General features: G+C 37.6%; 1 protein-coding gene across 3 annotated transcripts in view; it reads left to right on the top strand.

The window, feature by feature from the left end:
- Positions 1 to 18,937, top strand: part of AVL9 (AVL9 cell migration associated) — an 86,052-nt gene that overhangs the window by 21,628 nt on the left and 45,487 nt on the right. For all 3 annotated transcript variants that reach the window (XR_011074700.1, XR_011074701.1, XM_068549265.1), the window contains exons 5-10: positions 227 to 316; positions 1,014 to 1,080; positions 2,255 to 2,295; positions 3,427 to 3,465; positions 7,642 to 7,711; positions 15,249 to 15,787. Coding sequence is in view for 1 of the 3 variants with exons in the window: in XM_068549265.1 (XP_068405366.1) it covers positions 227 to 316; positions 1,014 to 1,080; positions 2,255 to 2,295; positions 3,427 to 3,465; positions 7,642 to 7,711; positions 15,249 to 15,787 (846 nt within the window). In the remaining 2 variants the exon portion in view is untranslated. The remainder of the gene's footprint in view (positions 1 to 226; positions 317 to 1,013; positions 1,081 to 2,254; positions 2,296 to 3,426; positions 3,466 to 7,641; positions 7,712 to 15,248; positions 15,788 to 18,937) is intronic.

The following is an 18,937-nucleotide window of genomic DNA, read 5'->3' on the forward strand; positions in this document are numbered from 1 at the left end:
CAGGAGGTCTGTGCTCACTCTCAGCCCCGGTGCTCTGAGTGGGTCAGGCACTTTGCAGCTGCAGTCCAGGAGCTAGAACGGTGACTTAACAACGTTCAACTGTGAATAATAAGATACTAAAGTTGTCAGTAACTTTTTCCTTCTCGGTCTTTTCAAGTTAAAAAGTTGTGGGGTGTTTGTTATTTTACTATTATCAAACTAATGGTAATTTCTCTTTTTCTTTAAGCCTCTCTATGGCTTACTTCAAGCAAAACTTCAACTCATTACGCATGCATATTTTGAAGAGAAGGATTTTTCCCAAATTTCCATTCTAAAGGTAACTTTATCCCCCCCCATAGATGTGTGTGAAGACAGATTCATGAATCAAGTAGACTTTTAATAGCGTGAGCTAATCATTTATTAGCTTAAGAAGGACATTCTTCTTTGAAAATAATATTGAAGGGCCAATGATCATCCCAAAATGTACAGTTCATACTTATTAAACTTAATGAAACCATCTTTTATTAGAAAATAATGATTGACAGTTGACTATAACATAAATGTTTCTGTTAATGGATAATAGCCCTTTCGCTATGGCATTGCTTCTCTACATTTGTTTTCTTAATAATACACTGAACAGTACGTTTATATATCACATTTCTGGATCCTAACTCCCATACTAAAAAACACAGAAAAAAACCACATTCCTATTTTACTGAAGATGGATAATATGTTTTTCTTGAGGCTGCCATGGATGTATAGAACATGGATCTCTCCTGGATTCTAGTGAGAGTAGGACAGTTAGTTATTTAGCAAGGAAGTAGAGGAAATTTATCCTAGGAATCCGTACCACCATGGGAATGAATCAAGCTCTAATATGTAGAGGAAGAGAAGGAAGGATTGTTGGAAACTGGCAAGTTTCAGAGAGACAAAATTGCCTCAGTTAAAGAACTAATTTTCCCTTGGTCATCCCATATCTAATTCAGTGTCTAAAATGATAGTAAAGTGTTCTAAACTGAATTTGTATTTTATAGGAGCTCTATGAACATATGAATAGTTCCCTGGGAGGAACTTCATTAGAAGGATCCCAGGTATATCTTGGTAAGTCACTTTTTTACAGGTCAGAAGAAATGCCCTCATTTCTCTTTGTTTGGCATGCTGAGTTGCATGTAAAACTTCATGATAAGAATTACGTTTCTATATGGGATCTAAATTCCCCAACATTTGATGCTGCTGCTTCCTTAAATATCTTCTTAGGCAGTATTTACATTAAGAAGGGTTGTAACATACTTGTATCAAAATTTACAACTATTATTGTATAAGGAAAATTTCTGCTTTTCAGAGTAATAATGGAAGTTTTTTCTTTTCCTTACATTAATGCTGACCAGGTCAATTCCCTGTCATAACACAGAGGGAGAGCAAGAGAGAGAGATCTGCTTATTAGCTCTTTTCTATTCTAAGATCTTTCAAGTTGAGGGTTTTATGCTGTTTTGACAACCCAGAACATTCGTTCGTGTGTTAGGCACTCAATAAATGTCCTTTTCATGTTTTAAAAAAATTGTTGATCACATAGTGGTTTATGCTTGCTCAATTCCCATTTTAGCATGATGTAGCCAAACCCTGGAACTTCACTTTTGCAATCCTGTGTGTAATGTAAGCTGGTTACAAAGCTCCTATTCTGAGAATATGTTTTTCTCTAAATTAATTTATTTTGTCTTATGGCAGATGATCAGAGAAGATTGTGATTCAGAAATAGTAGCCTATGGGGTGTAGTGACCAAAAACCATGTTTAAATGATTGACTGCCACAGTAGTACAAGCTTTATAGTTTCTAAACTTGGGTAATTTGTAAGATGGCTGGAAAATGGGGAGGTGTTAGAGCTGCATGACCACAACACGAGCCACTAGCCACATGTGACTGTTTACATTTAGATTAGAATTAATAGAAATTAAATAAAATTTAAAAATCAGTTTGTCAGTCACACTTGCCATATTTCAAGTGCTCAGTGACCACATATGGCTACTCTATTGGACAGTGAAGATTTAGAACATTTTCATTATTGCAGAAAGTTCTATCGCAGTGCTGTTTGACTGTTAACAGTATTTGATAAATTCTGATTATGCGTGTGCACAATGAGATACTACATAAATATTTAAATATTTGCATATTCCTACTTTTGCCTGCCTTTCTTTTGAGGAGGTTAAAACTTTCTTTGACAAAAACAGTAGGTTGTAGTCACAGATTAGCTTTTTTTTTTTTTTTTTTAACATTATAGGTCTGTCTCCTCGAGATCTTGTACTTCATTTTCGACACAAGGTATGATATGTTATTTAATTTATGATGTACTAAAATTATTTAACTGGGCAAATTCCATGAGCTGCATGGTCTAATGCAGATTGTGGCATAACCATGTTTTAGTTTTTCTGAGACAGCTGTCATAGTGATACAAAGTTGAAAGTGTTGGTAGTGCTCATATGATAGAAATTTCTAAAAGTATACAAATAGTGTCTGTTTATTTCTGTGCAGGATAGGATACTTTTTTCTATGGTTTTTGTAATTTCGGATATCATGAAATCAGAGTGGAAAGAAACTTTTCTTTTTTTCACAGGATGTTGAGTATCATTCCCCGTGCTATAGAACCTTGTTGTTTATCCATTCTCTATATAATAGCTTGCATCTACCAATCCCAGACTCCCAATTCACTCCTCCCCCACACCGCCCCCATACACACGTGGCAACTGCATGTCTGTTCTCTACGTCTGTGAGTCTTTCATGGATAAGTTCATTTATGTCATATTTTAGATTCCACATATAAGTGATACCTGTGGCATTTGTCTTTCTCTTTCTGACTTACTTCACTTAGTATGATAATCTCTAGCTCCATCCATGTTGCTGCAAATGGCATTATTTCATTCTTTTTTATGACTGAGTAGTATTCCATTGTATATATATACCACATCTGAAAGAAACATGTTTTTATCTTGCAGAATATTTTATATGTTGCCCTGAGAGTGAAACATTTTCCAGTAAAATATCTACGCTTATATATTTTGATCTCCATTCTTAAGGCATCTGTTGACTGGGACATACACACATTGATCATTCACTTAACAGCTCTAATGAGTATCTGCTCTGTGAATGCCCTGGACATCCAGAAGTAAATGAATAGTACCTTACCTTTAAGGAGCTTGCAGATATTTCAAGAAAAACTGGCGCAGCTTATTCCAAAAAGTGCAATTTGATAGCAATTTAAGTGGTATTCACATTTTTAGAGGACACAGGAATTTCTCAGTATAAGTTCATAATTTTCAATGTAGTGTTTAAAGCACTAGAATTATTTAATATTATTGATTCAATGATACATGGTTATGTTTGAGGAGAGGCAAAGGCAAATGAAAAATAGGCTTGAGTTTCTTATTTTAATACAATTTTTTTTTCTTTCTTCAGGTCCTAATCCTGTTTAAACTAATTCTTCTTGAAAAAAAGGTGAGATTTGAATGTTTGGAATATTTAATATTTAATATTTATTGACATTTCTTAAATACTATATAAAATTGAAACTAATGGTAAAATATAAATTAAGACTTTTTTGGCTATAAAAGTACAGTGGGCTAAAGCACATATTTTTGTCCACTACTATAGAAGTGTAAATTCGTGCAGTCTTTTTTGGGGGCAGTTTGATAGTATTCAGTTATCAGAATGGTTTTGACTATAGATAACAAAGTTCTCTTGATTGATTGGTTGCCATGCCGTGCAGCATGAGGGATCTTAGTTACTCTACCAGGGATCTAACCCATGCCCCCTAGAGTGGAAGCGCAGAATCTTAACCACTGGACCACCAAGGAAGTCCCGAAAACTCAATTTAAATTGACTTAAAAAATAAGGAAATGTATTGGCTCGCTTCAGACTTCAGAGTGGATTGACTGAATGGTTTGACAATATAATTAAATACCTAGATTTTTTCCATCTCTTTGTTCTATGGTCCACAGTGCTTGCTTTATCTTGAGCCTAACTTCCCTTGTAGTGTAGGATAACTGCCAACAGTAATTGAACTATGTGCTTCCTTAGCTATAACTGGTGGCAGAGATAATACCTCTTCCCAAACCATTTAGTAAGGATTCTTCCTGTCAATTCCTTTGGGCCTATGAGGCCATGTGCCTACCCAGAACCAGTAATTGTTGCCAAAGAAATGCCTGTACTGATTGGCTTGAACCTGGGTTCCAGACCACTCTCTAGTACAAAGGGATAGGATTGCAATGATTTTAGATCAAAGATTTAGATGAGGGATTTTAGACCAAGAGTCTACACACTAGGCCCCAGGGCCAAATCTGGTCTACCACCTATGTTGTAAATAAAGTTTTTTTGGAACATAGTTACGGCCATTCTTTTTCTTATTGTTTATGGCTGCTTTTGTATTACAGTGGGACAGTTGAGTAGTTGGGACAGAGACCAAATGGCCCACAAATGAAAAATGCTTACTATCTGACCCTCTATAGAAAAGTTTGCTGACCTCTGGTTTAGAGTAATGAGGAGCCATTCCTGGATCTGTGGCCAGTTGTATACACTGTATTACTGTGCTCAGTAGAGTAGGGTGGAATGGATATTGGAGAGTCAACCATTCACAATATCCAGTATATTTTGTTTCCATAAAAATGTTTATCTGTTTGGCCCAGTAATTGTCCTCTTAGAGGTTTATTTTCCAGAATTAATCTTAGTTGATGCAAAGCTCTATCTAAGAGATTCTTTCAGTCATTTTTAATAATGAATTATCAGTGACTAAGTAAGTATTGATTTATTTTGTATATAATTTCCAAACAACAAAAAAGATTCTGGGTGGGTTTTTTTTATTGTTGTAAAGATGTTTCATGGCATGTTAAGTGAAAAAAGTTTGCCCAGCTACGTATCAAGCCCATGATTCCAATTTTATAAATAAATATGTATTCATTGAAAAGAGAGTAGGAGGAAAGACAGCAACAGTTTGGTGAGAATATCGGCTATATTTTTAAGAAGGAAATACACTTTTCTGTATTCTAGCTTTCTGGATGAATATGTATTCTTTCTTCAAACAGAAAAAAAGTAAATTTTTAAAAAGTGAATGAAACTAACACGTACTAGTACAGTGTTTCAACCTTTAAAAAAAGTTTATACTTGTAAAATACACATAACATATAATTAACCATCTTAACTATTTTTAAGTGTACAGTTTCGTGGTGTTAAGTATGTTCATGTTGTACTATTATCATCCATCTGTAAAACTCTTTTCATTGTGCAAAACTGAAACTCTGTACCCATTAAACACTAACTCCTCGTTCTCCACTTCTCCCACCTGCTGGCAACCACCCTTCTACTTTCTGTCTCTATGAATTGGGCTACTCTAGGTTCCTCATATAAATGAAATCATAGGTGTTTCTTTTTGTGACTGGCTTATTTCACTTAGCATAGTGTCCTCAAGGTTCATCCATGTACAACAGATGTCCGAATTTCCTCCCTTTTTAAGGATGAATAATATTCCATGTATGTACATACCACATTTTGGCTGTCATGAATAATGCTGCTATGAACATGGGTCTATGTATGTCTCTTCAAGACCTTGCTTTCAGTTTTTTGGAGTGTATACCCAGAAGTGGTATTGCTGGATCACATGTTAGTTCTATTTTTAATTTTTTGAGGAACTGCCATCTTTTCCACAGTAGCTACATCATTTTACATTCCTACCAACAGTGCATAAGTGTTCCGATTTATCCATATCCTCTCCAACACTTGTTATTTTCAGGTGTTTTGATAGTAGCCATCCCTAATAGGTATGAGGTGATATCTCCTGGGTTTGATTGCATTTTCCTAATGATTAGTTATGTTGAGCACCTTTTCATGTGCCTTTTGGCCACTTGCATATCTTCCTTGGAGAAATGTATGTCCAAATCCTTTGCCCATTTTTAATCAGGTTTGTTTTTTTGTTGTTGAGTTTTAGGTTTCAAACTTTTTATTGCAACCCATAATAAAAAATGTTTTTCGTTGCAACCTAGAGCACATGTGGATACATGTATCTGAAACAAAATTTTGCAAAATAATATTTAGCCTAGCCACATGCAGTGACATTTATGATCAAGTAGACTTTATTTAATGTGGCAAATCACAGGTACACACTTTTTATATTGGTTTGATAAAGTAAGGACATCTTTTAATGCAGTCTTGGTTTCTCTGTACTTGCGAAGCACTCAAATAAGCAATCTGTAAGGAGAGCACAGGAGATTGTGGGTGCTATGCTTTACTGGATATCACTTAGTGCCACTAAATGATTTAATTGTTTAAAAAAAGAAAAAAATCTCACCTGAGCAACTATATGCTTGTTTTTTTCCTCTAATTATCACCAGCGTTAGTTTTAGTGCAATATCTAACTGAACCGTGTTCCAGTTTAATTTTTCTCAATTTTTATTCTGAAAAATGTCAAACCTACAAGAAAGTTGATAGAGTAATATATAATGAACACTTTTATACCCTTCATCTGTATTTATGAGTTGTTAACATTTTGCTTTTGTATTACATTGCTTTATATGTGTTCATTTTTCTCCCTGAATCATAATAATTTTAAACTAATTTGTAGACGCCATGGTACTTCATCCCTAAATACTTTGGGACAGCAGTCCCCAACCTTTTTGGCACCAGGGACCAGTTTCGTGGAAGACGGTATTTCCATGGATCGGGGGCAGGGCAGGGGGGATGGTTCAGGCGGTAATGCAAGCGATGGGGAGCAGCACATGAAGCTTTGCTCACTCGCCGGCCGCTCACCTCCTGCTGTGCGGCCCGTTTCCTAACAGGCCCTGGACGGGCACTAGTCCATGGCCCCGGGGTTGGGGACACCTGCTTTAGGATATATTTGTTAAGAATAAGGGTACATTCCTACATAGACAAAATACCATTTTCACATTCAAGAAATTTAAGATTGATATAATAAGTGCTATCTAATGTACAGTCCATTTTCAGATTTCCCCAGATGTCATAATAATGTCCTATAAGCTGGTTGCTTTTCTTAATCTGGAGACCAAGGATCATTTACTGCATTGTTAGCTTTCTTTAATCTCAAACAGTGGCACCACCTCGCTCTGTTTTTGTTTTTATGACATTGGCCTTTTAATTTTTTTTTTTTTTTAAGAATCCAGATTAGTTGCATTATAATATTAGATTTGTCTGATTGTTGTCTTGTCACTAGTTTCAGATTAAACTTTTTTTGGCAAGAATACAGGTGGTGGTGTATCCTTCTCAGGGCATCACAACAGGAGCCCCATAACTGTTTGTATTATTATTGGCAATGTGAAATTTGATGATCTGATTCAGGTGGTGGTTGCCGGGTTTCTTCAAATTAGGTACTTGTTTTTTCTCTTTGCAATTAATAGGTAAACTGTGGGTTGATAAATTTGAAGGTATGTGGATATCCTGTTACCCAACAACCTTTCACAGTAGTTTTAGCATCCATTGGTAATTTTTACCTGAACCATGATAGATGCTTGGTGATTTTCTGATTCTATCTTAAATTCTGTATGTGTTAGCTGTTATACTTCTGTAAAGAAGAGTTTTCCCCTCTCCCTTCTTTTCTTTTTTCTTGTTTTAAAGTATCATTGTGGACTCATGGATTTTCTGATTTAATTTTGATTGACTCCATTTCAGGTTCTCTTTTATATTTCTCCAGTGAATAAATTGGTGGGTGCCCTGATGACGGTGTTATCCCTTTTTCCAGGTAAGAGCGTAGCAGTTTCTACTCTTTCTTTTTTTAATTTGTCCTGGACCTTTTTTTTTTTTGAAATTAATTTATTTGTTTATTTTTGGCTGCATTGGGTCTTTGTTGCTGTGCACGACCTTTCTTTAGTTGCGGCGAGCGGGGGCTATGCTTCGTTGCGGTGCGTGGGCTTATCATTGCGGTGGCTTCTCTTGTTGCAGAGCACGGCTCTAGGCGCACGAGCTTCAGTAGTTGTGGCACATGGACTCAGTAGTTGTGGCGCCGGGCTTAGTTGCTCGGCGGCATGGGGGATCTTTCTGGACCAGGGCTTGAACCTGTGTCCCCTGCATTAGCAGGCAGATTCTTAACCACTGTACCACCAAGGAAGCCCTGTCCTGGACTTTCTTTTTTAATATTAATTTATTTTTATTTTTTTGAATTTTATTTTTTATACAGCAGGTTCTTATTAGTTATCTATTTTATACATATTAGTGTATATACTTATTTATTTTTGACTGCATTGGGTCTTTGTTGCTACCTGCGGGCTTTCTCTAGTTGTGGTGAGCAGGGGTTAATCTTCGTTGTGGTGCGCAGGCTTCTCATTGCAGTGGCTTCTCTTATTGCAGAGCATTGGCTCTAGGCACGCAGGCTTCAGTAGTTGTGGCTCGCAGGCTCTAGAGCGCAGGCTCAGTAGTTGTGGCACACGGGCTTAGTTGATCCACGGCATGTGGGATCTTCCTTGACCAGGGCTCAACCCCATGTCCCCTGCATTGGCAGGCGGATTTTTAACCACTGCTCCACCAGAGAAGTCCCTGGACCTTTGAATGATAAAAATTTTCAAGGAAAAAGTGGTTAGGGTTACCATTCTATTTTTTTTTTCTCCAGAAGTTTATTTTTTATTTTTTAAAAAAATATTTATATATTCGGCTGCACTGGGTCTTAGTTGTGTCACGTTGGATCTTTGTTGCGGCACACGGGATCTTTTAGTTGCGACATGGGGTAATCTTTTTTTTTTTTTAATTTATTTTTTCTTTATTTATTTTATTTTTGGCTGTGTTGGGTCGTCGTTGCTGCGCATGGGCTTTCTCTAGTTGTGGCGAGCGGGGGCTACTCTTCGTTGTGGTGCACGGGCTTCTCATTGCGGTGGCATCTCTTGTTGCAGAGCACAGTCTCTAGGTACACAGGCTTCAGTAGTTGTGGCTCACGGGTTCTAGAGTGCAGGCTCAGTACTTGTGGCGCATGGGCTTAGTTGCTCCATGGCATGTGGGATCTTCCTGGACCAGGGCTCAAACCCGTGTCCCCTGCATTGGCAGGCGGATTCTTAACCACTGTGGCACCAGGGAAACGACATGGGGGAATCTATTAGCTGTGGCATGTGGGATCTAGTTCCCTGACATTTTCACTTTGGCAATAGGTTTCTCTTTTGTCTGAGATTTTCTTTTCTCTCTCCATTTTTTTGGAATTTATTTTTTTATACAGCGGTTTCTTATAAGTTATCCGTTTTATACACATCAGTGTATACATGTCAATCTCAATCGCCCAATTCATCACACCACCACCCCACCGCCCCGCCACTTTCCCCCCTTGGTGTCCATACGTTTGTCCTCTACAACTGTGTCTCTATTTCTGCCCTGCAAACCGGTTCATCTGCACCATTTTTCTAGGTTCCACATATATGCATTAATATACAATATTTGTTTTTCTTTTTCTGACTTACTTCACTCTGTATGACAGTCTCTAGGTCCATTCACATCTCTACAAATGACCCAATTTCATTCCTTTTTATGGCTTAGTAATATTCCGTTATATATATGTACCACATCTTCTTTATCCATTCGTCTGTCGATGGGCATTTAGGTTGCTTCCGTGTACTGGCTATTGTAAATAGTGCTGCAGTGAACATTGGGGTGCATGTGTCTTTTTTTTTTTTTTTTTTTTTAATTTATTTATTTTTGGCTGTGCTGGGTCTTCGTTTCTGTGTGAGGGCTTTCTCTAGTTGTGGCGAGCGGGGGCCACTCTTCATCGCGGTGCGCGGGCCTCTCACTATCGTGGCCTCTCTTGTTGCGGAGCACAGGCTCCAGACGCGCAGACTCAGTAGCCGTGGCTCACGGGCCCAGCTGCTCCGCGGCATGTGGGATCCTCCCAGACCAGGGCTCAAACCCGTGTTCTCTGCATTGGCAGGCAGACTCTCAAACACTGCGCCACCAGGGAAGCCCACATGTGTCTTTTTGAATTATGGTTTTCTCTGGGTATATGCCCAGGAGTGGGTTGCTGGGTCATATGGTAATTCTATTTTTAATTTTTAAAGGAACCTCCATACTGTTCTCCATAATGGCTGTATCAATTTACATTCCCACCAACAGTGCAAGAGGGTTCCCTTTTCTCCACACCCTCTCCAGCATTTGTTGTTTGTAGTTTTTCTGATGATGCCCATGCTAACTGGTGTGAGGTGATACCTCATTGTAGTTTTGATTTGCATTTCTCTAATAATTAGTGATGTTGAGCAGCTTTTCATGTGCTTCTTGGCCATCTGTATGTCTTCTTTGGAGAAATGGCTATTTAGATCTTCTGCCCATTTTTGGATTGGGTTGTTCGTATTTTTAATATTGAGCTGCATGAACTATTTATATATTTTAGAGATTAATCCTTTGTCCATTGATTCATTTGCAAATATTTTCTCCCATTCTGAGGGTTGTCTCTTCGTCTTGCTTGTGGTTTCCTTTGCTATGCAAAAGCTTTTAAGTTTCATTAGGTCCCATTTATTTATTTTTGTTTTTATTTCCATTACTCTAGGAGGTGGATCAAAAAAAGATCTTGCTGTGATTTATGTCAAAGAGTGTTCTTCCTATGTTTTCCTCTGAGAGTTTTATAGTGTCCAGTCTTACATTTAGGTCTCTAATCCATTTTGAGTTTATTTTTGTGTATGGTGTTAGGGGGTGTTCTAATTTCATTCTTTTACATTCAGCTGTCCAGTTTTCCCAGCACCACTTATTGAAGAGACTGTCTTTTCTCCATTGAATATCCTTGCCTCCTTTGTCATAGATTAGTTGACTATAGCTGCATGGATTTATCTCTGGGCTTTCTATCCTGTTCCATTGATCTATATTTCTGTTTCTGTGCCAGTACCATATTGTCTTGATTACTGTAGCTTGTAGTATGGTCTGAAGTCAGGGAGTCTGATTCCTCCAGCTCCGTTTTTTTTCCCCTCAAGACTGCTTTGGCTATTCGGGGTCTTTTGTGTCTCCATACAAATTTTAAGATTTTTTTGTTCTAGTTCTGTAAAAAATGCCATTAGTAATTTGATAGGGATTGCATTGAATCTGTAGATTGCTTTGGGGAGTATAGTCATTTACACATTATTGATTCTTCCAATCCAAGAACATGGTATATCTCTCCATCTGTTTGTATCATCTTTAATTTCTTTCATCAGTGTCTTATAGTTTTCTGCATACAGGTCTTTTGTCTCCTTAGGTAGGTTTATTCCTAGGTATTTTATTCTTTTTGTTGCAGTGGTAAATGGGAGTGTTTCCATAATTTCTCTTTCAGGTTTTTCATAATTATTGTATAGGAATGCAAGAGATTTCTGTGCATTAATTTTGTATCCTGCAACTTTATCAAAATCATTGATTAGCTCTAGTAGTTTTCTGGTGACATCTTTAGGATTCTCTATGTATAGTATCATGTCATCTGCAAACAGTGACAGTTTTACTTCTTCTTTTCCAATTTTTATTCCTTTTATTTCTTTTTCTTCTCTGATTGCCATGGCTAGGACTTCCAAAGCTATGTTGAATAATAGTGGCGAGAGTGGACATCCTTGTCTCGTTCCTGATCTTAGAGGAAATGCTTTCAGTTTTTCACCATTGAGAATGATGTTTGCTGTGGGTTTGTCATATATGGCCTTTATTATGTTGAGGTAGGTTCCCTCTATGCCCACTTTCTGGAGAGTTTTTATCATAAATGGGTGTTGAATTTTGTCAAAAGCTTTTTCTGCATCTATTGAGATGATCATATGGTTTTTATTCTTCAACTTGTTAATGTGGTGTATCACATTGATTGATTTGCATATATTGAAGAATCCTTGCATCCCTGGGATAAATCCCACTTGATCATGGGGTGTTGATCACTTAACATCCTTTTAATGTGTTGTTGGATTCTGTTTGCTAGTATTTTGTTGAGGATTTTTGCATCTATATTCATCAGTGATATTGGTCTGTAATTTTCTTTTTTTGTACTATCTTTGTCTGGTTTTGGTATCAGGGTGATGGTGGCCTCATAGAATGAGTTTGGGAGTGTTCCTTCCTCTGCAATGTTTTGGAAGAGTTTGAGAAGGGTGGGTGTTAGCTCTTCTCTAAATGTTTGATAGAATTCACCTGTGAAGCCGTCTGATCCTGGACTTGTGTTAGTTGGAAGATTTTTAATCACAGTTTCAATTTCATTACTTGTGATTGGTCTGTTCATATTTTCTGCTTCTTCCTGGTTCAGTCTTGGAAGGTTATACCTTTCTAAGAATTTGTCCATTTCTTCCAGGTTTTCCATTTTATTTTCATAGAGTTGCTTGTAGTAGTGTCTTAGGATGCTTTGTATTTCTGCAGTGTTTGTTGTAACATCTCCTTTTTCATTTCTGATTTTATTGATTTGAGTCCTCTCCCTCTTTTTCTTGATGAGTCTGGCTAGGCTTATCAATTTTGTTTATCTTCTCAAAGAACCAGCTTTTAGTTTTTTTGATCTTTGCTGTTGTTTTCTTTGTTTCTATTTCATTTATTTCTGCTCTGATCTTTATGATTTCTTTCCTTCTGCTAACTTTGGGTTTTGTTTGTTCTTCTTTCTCTAATTCCTTTAGGTGTAAGGTTAGATTTTGTATTTGAGATGTTTCTTGTTTCTTTTTTTTTTTTTTTAATAAATTTATTTATTTTTGGCTGCGTTGGGTCTTCGTTGCTGCACGCGGGCTTTCTCTAGCTGCGGTGAGCGTGGCCTACTCGTCGTTGTGGTGCGCGGGCTTCTCATTGCGGTGGCTTCTCTTGTTGCAGAGCACAGGCTCTAGGCGCACGGGCTTCAGTAGTTCTGGCTTGTGGGCTCTAGAGCGCAGCCTCGGTAATTGTGGCACATGGGTTTAGTTACTCTGTGGCATGTGGGTCTTCCCGGACCAGGGCTTGAACCCATGTCCCCTGCACTGGGAGGCGGATTCTCAACCACTGTGCCACCAGGGAAGCCCATTTCTTGTTTCTTGAGGTAGGCTTGTATTGCTATAAACTTCACTCTTACAACTGCTTTTGCTGCATCCCATGGGTTTTTGATCGTTGTGTTTTCATTGTCATGTGTCTCTAGGTGTCTTTTGATTTCCTCTTTGATTTCTTCAGTGGTCTCTTGGTTATTTAGTAACGTATTGTTTAGCCTCCATGTGTTTGTGTTTTTTACGCTTTTTTCCCTTTTATTGATTTCTAATCTCATAGCGTTGTGGTCAGAAAAGATGCTTGATATGATTTCAATTTTCTAAAATTTACTGAGGCTTGATTTGTGACCCAAGATGTGATCTATCCTGGAGAATGTTCCATCCGCACTTGAGAAGAAAGTGTAATCTGCTGGTTTTGGATGGAATGTCCTATAAATATCAATTAAATCTAGCTGGTCTATTGTGTCATTTAAAGCTTGTGTTTCCTTATTAATTTTCTGTCTGGATGATCTGTCCATTGGTGTAAGTGAGGTTTTAAAGTCCCCCACTATTATTGTGTTACTGTCGATTTCCTCTTTTATAGCTGTTAGCAGTTGCCTTATGTATTGAGGTGCTCCTATATTGGGTGCATATATATTTATAATTATTATATCTTCTTCTTGGATTTGTCCCTTGATCATTATGTAGTGTCCTTCCTTGTCTCTTGTAACATTCTTTATTTTAAAGCTTTCTTTTGATTTTCATTTGCATGGAATATCTTTTTCCATCCCCTCACTTTCAGTCTGTGTGTGTCCCTAGGTCTGAAGTGGGGTCTCTTGTAGACATCATATATATGGGTCTTGTTTTTGTATCCATTCAGCAAGCCTTTGTCTTTTGATTGGGCATTTAATCCATTCACATTTAAGGTAGTTATCGATATGTATGTTCCTATTACCATTTTCTTAATTGTTTTGGGTTTGTTGTTTCCCACTTAGAGAAGTTCCTTTAGCATTTGTTGTTGAGCTGGTTTGGTGGTGCTGAAATCTCTTAGCTTTTGCTTGTCTGTAAAGCTTTTGATTTCTCCATTGAATCTGAATGAGATCCTTGCCAGGTAGAGTAATCTTGGTTGTAGGTTCTTCCCTTTCATCACTTTAAATATGTCATGCCACTCCCTTCTGGCTTGTAGAGTTTCTTCTGAGAAATCAGCTGTTAACCTTATGGGAGTTCCCTTGTATGTTATTTGTCGTTTTTCCCTTGCTGCTTTCAATAATTTGTCTTTGTCTTTAATTTTTGCCAATTTGATTACTGTTTGTCTCGGCATGTTTCTCTTTGGGTTTATCCTGTATGGGACTCTTTGCGCTTCCTGGACTTGGGTGGCTATTTCCTTTCCCATGTTAGGGAAGTTTTCGACTATAATCTCTTCAAATATTTTTTCGGGTCCTTCTCTCTTCTCCTTCTGGGACCCCTATTATGCGAATGTTATTGCATTTAATGTTGTCCCAGAGGTCTCTTAGGCTGTCTTCATTTCTTTTCATTCTTTTTTCTTTATTCTGTTCCACAGCAGTGAATTCCACCATTCCATCTTCCAGGTCACTTATCCGTTCTTCTGCCTCAGTTATTCTGCTATTGATTCCTTCTAGTGTACTTTTCATTTCAGTTATTGTATTGTTCATCTTTGTTTGTTTGCTCCTTAATTCTTCTAGGTCTTTGTTAACCATTTCTTGCATCTTCTTGATCTTTGCCTCCATTCTTTTTCTGAGGTCCTGGATCACCTTCACTATCATTATTCTGAATTCTTTTTCTGGAAGGTTGCCTATCTCCACTTCATTTAGTTGTTTTTCTGGGGTTTTATTTTGTTCCTTCATGTGGTACATAGCCCTCTGCCTTTTCATCTTGTCTATCTATGAATGTAGTTTTTGTTCCACAGGCTGCAGGATTGTAGTTCTTCTTGCTTATGCTCTCTGTTCTCTTTTTTTCTCATTGAAATTTGTGCAAGCATAGCTTATTAAAATTTTTATAGGAGAGTTCCACTCTTTTGTTTGTATTTTTTAAAATTTTATTTTATTTTTTTATACAGCAGGTTCTTATTAGTTATCTACTTTGTACATATTAGTGTATACATGTCAATCCCAATCTCCCAATTCATCCCACCACCACCCCAATGTCCCACGTTCCCCCCTTGGTGTCCATACATTTGTTGTCTACATCTGTGTCTCTACTTCTGCCTTGCAAACCAGTTCATGTGTACCATTTTTCTAGATTCCACATATATCCATTAATATACGATATTTGTATTTCCCTTTCTGACTTACTTCAATGGAGTTCCACTATTTAAAGCAGAATATACAACTCTTGTTTTTCCTTTACCTTATTGTAAGCCAAACTATTCTCCAATATTGTATGTTTTAGGCATGATTGAACATGGTCTCAGTGATAGTTCTCAGTATAGACCCCGAAAGAGTATGTCTGAAGATGTTGGGCTTCAAGAAAGTAATCCCCCTGAAGATGAATTTGATTCTATGCCTGCTCCTGACGTTTCAAATACCAACTTGGGAACTGTCGAGAAAATCATGATGGGAAACCATGGAAGAGATGCTGCCATCAAGACTGAAGAACCTTTGTTCCAGGTAGACGATGACAACAGTGAAGGACAGGAACCCAATGACAGCAATCAATATTTGAAACCTCCTTCTCGCCCATCTCCAGAGTCTTCAGAAAGTGACTGGGAGACCTTGGATCCTAGTGTCTTAGAGGACTCCTCCTTGAAAGAAAGAGAACAGGTGGGATCGGAACAGACAAACTCATTTCCAAAGGAGTCGTTGCCCTCAGACAGTCCTCCGATTACTGTACAACCTCAAGCTAACACAGGCCAGGTAGTCCTGATACCAGGGCTAATTTCCGGTTTGGAAGAGGACCAGTATGGCATGCCCCTGGCCATCTTCACAAAGGTAGGGTTTAAAATCCTTTATTAAGGCCCTTAAGGATATAACAAAATCCTTTTAGAATTTAACTTTTAGTGTTAAACACATTTTCAGTCTGAAAATTTTTCTTTGACTGTAAAATACACAGTGCTGTGGCATCTGTGACCATAGTGTAAGGCTACAGAGAATTAATTCAGGAGATTTTGAGGTCACCAATCACTGTATTTGGTCTGTTTTTAATTATTCAGGTTTATCTTTGGTGGGGGAGGAGGCAGTCTTGATTACATTAAATGAATGTATATTAAAATACGACAATTCCAAAAACTACAATTTTGTAAGAACAAGAAAGCTTAGATGGCTAACTTAAATATTAGTACCCCTCGTAGATATAATATAGTGTTTTGGTTAACTTGCCCTAAAAACTATTTTTTAATCTTTTTATGAAAAAACATTCAAAATGTATTTGTGATTTAACTTAAACACAACGTAGTAAATCAAATTGAATCTTTGAGCCAGCATCTTATGTCCTAGGATATCATTTCTTAATGTCAGGAATATTTTAGGATTCTGGAAGCGACATTTGGTTTTTTTTGATTTTTCATCCTACTCAGGAGTTTCTCAGGAGAAACTCCTTATTTTATTGCCGTTCATGCATTATTTTTCAAAATGGAGCAGAAGAAAAAAATCCCATTTTTTTTTTTTAAAGTAAAATTTATTTATTTATTTTTGGCTGCATTGGGTCTTCACTAATGTGCACAGGCTTTCTCTAGTTGCAGCGAGCAGGGGCTATTCTTCATTGTGGTGCGTGGGTTTCTCATTGCAGTGGGTTCTCTTGCTGTGGAGCACGGGCTATAAGCACACGGCCTTCAGTAGTTGTAGCAGACGGGCTTAGTTGCTCCACGCTATGTGGAATCTTCTCGGACCAGGGATCGAACAGTGTCCCCTGTACTGGCAAGCGGATTCTTAACCACTGTGCCACCAGCAAAGTCCCCCAATTCATTTTTTAGTCAAAAAGTATTTATTGCCTTCCTATGTGCTAGGCTCGTACTAGGTTCTAAATTCTTGCAACCATGGTCTTGCAATCTACCATGAAAGACAGATACATCTGTCCAGTAACGAGAGCAATGTTTTTTGTTTTCTGTAAATACCTTCCTTTATGCCTGAAGTGAAAGAAAATGGATAGTATTGACTTGAACATGTATTTCCACTATATGATAAATTCTTTCTGGGTTTATTCAGTTTTACAAATAAGTAGTTGCCCCAAGTCAGTGTTGGCTGAATAGTTAACAGAAAATGCTGTCTTTGTTCATTTTGTGACCTGTTAGGGGATGCTGAAATTATCTTAATTGGTTTCATGGTTGAACTAATGTACATTTTCTTAAAACTGGGATTCAGGAGCCTGGGGAGAAAACTCAGGGCTCTCAAACTACTGAGTATACTCAATAGCCACAAATTGTGGGTTTTCTGAACTCATATGTGAGTGTCATGACTGCCTATACTTTTTGGAGCCCTTATTACTTTTACTGTGTAATGATTCAAATCTAACTTGTTTAATCACAGTTTCAAATACAATTGCTGACTCTTTCATGTCAATAGCTTTCAAATACAGAATATACTTAAAAGTGAATTGCCTTTAGGCTTTTTCTTTTTTTCTCTTGAAGATGTTAAAAATACTTGTACAGAAGAACTAGGTTAAAAAGCATCTTTTAAAAAAAAAATTATTTATTTATTTATTTATTTTTGGCTGTGTTGGGTCTTCATTGCTGCACATGGGGTTTCTCTATTTGTGGCGAGCAGGGGCTACTCTTTGTTGTGGTGCGTGGGCTTCTCATTGCAGTGGCTTTTCTTGTTGAGGAGCATGGGCTCTAGGTGCGTGGGCTTCAGTAGTTGTGGCATATGGGCTCAGTAGTTGTGGCTCACGGGCTCTGGAGTGCAAGCTCAGTAGTTGTGGCACACGGGCTTAGTGGCTCCACGGCATGTGGGATCTTCCTGGACCAGGGCTCAAACCCGTGTCCCCTGCATTGGCAGGAGGATTCTTAATCACTGCACCACCAGGGAAGCCCACAATTTGTAACTGTTTTAGTAAAACAAATATATGAAAGAATTAAAAGTATATGTAGTTGGAAACCAAAATTTTTTTCTGCCACATGTATTAAACCGCTTTATGTATTGCTTCTGAGTTTATATTTGGTTTGCTTGCTTACAGAGTATCATATTCAAATTTAGGGAACCTACAAATAACTTGTGACTAGCTAAAAAGTAATGGATGCATGTTTTTTAGTTTTATTTAAGTGGCACTATACTTTTTCTTTTTCCTCTCAACATCGTTTTTAGTTTCATCTGTAATTTTGCGTGAAGTTGTGTATTATTAGTCCTCTGTAGTTTTCTGTTTTCAGCTATTATGCAGCTTACGAATTCTGTGGATGGAGATCTACATTGTTTCCAATTTCTGGCTACTACAAATAATGCTTCTATGAAATTCTTATTCAGAAATCTTGGCTGTATACATGCAAGCATTTCTTTAGGATTCAGCACCTAGAAGTGGGAATACTGGATTACAGGGTATGGGTATGCTAGCTTTACTAGAATAATTCCAAACTGTTTTCTAAAGTGGTTGTGACAGTTTACATTCCCATAGCAGTGGTTAAGAGTTCCCATTGTTTCACATTCTTACCAACACTTGTTATTATCAAACTTCCTGATATTTAGCCAATCTGATAGTATCTTCTGGCTCTTAGTTTGTAATTTTTTTTCAGTAGTCACTATTGAGGTTGAGCATCTTTTCATGTTCTTCTTAACCGTTTGGATTTTCCTTTGTGTACTCATTCTTCAAAGCTTCTGGATTGTTTCCCTTGTCATCACTGATTTGTGGGACTTAAAGCTTTGTAGTTTTGACTTTCACATTTTGGGTTTTATCTACCTAGAATTAATTTTTGTGTGTGGTTAAGAAAGGGAGTCTGTCTCTGTGTTTTTTGTTGTTTCATTGGTGTATCTGTCTATCCCTGTGTCAGTCCTGCACTGTGTTAATTACCATGTATGTCGTGTCAGGCAGAGAAAAGGCTTCCCCTCTTGCTGTTGTTCTTCAAGAGTTTCTTAGCCCTTTGCATTTCCACATTAATTTTAGGATCAACTTAAGTTCTCACTCACACAGGTTGAGATTTTGAGAGATTACCTTTA

The sequence above is a fragment of the Eschrichtius robustus genome, chromosome 8, assembly GCF_028021215.1.
Source record: "Eschrichtius robustus isolate mEscRob2 chromosome 8, mEscRob2.pri, whole genome shotgun sequence".
NCBI classification, from domain to species: Eukaryota; Metazoa; Chordata; class Mammalia; order Artiodactyla; family Eschrichtiidae; genus Eschrichtius; species Eschrichtius robustus.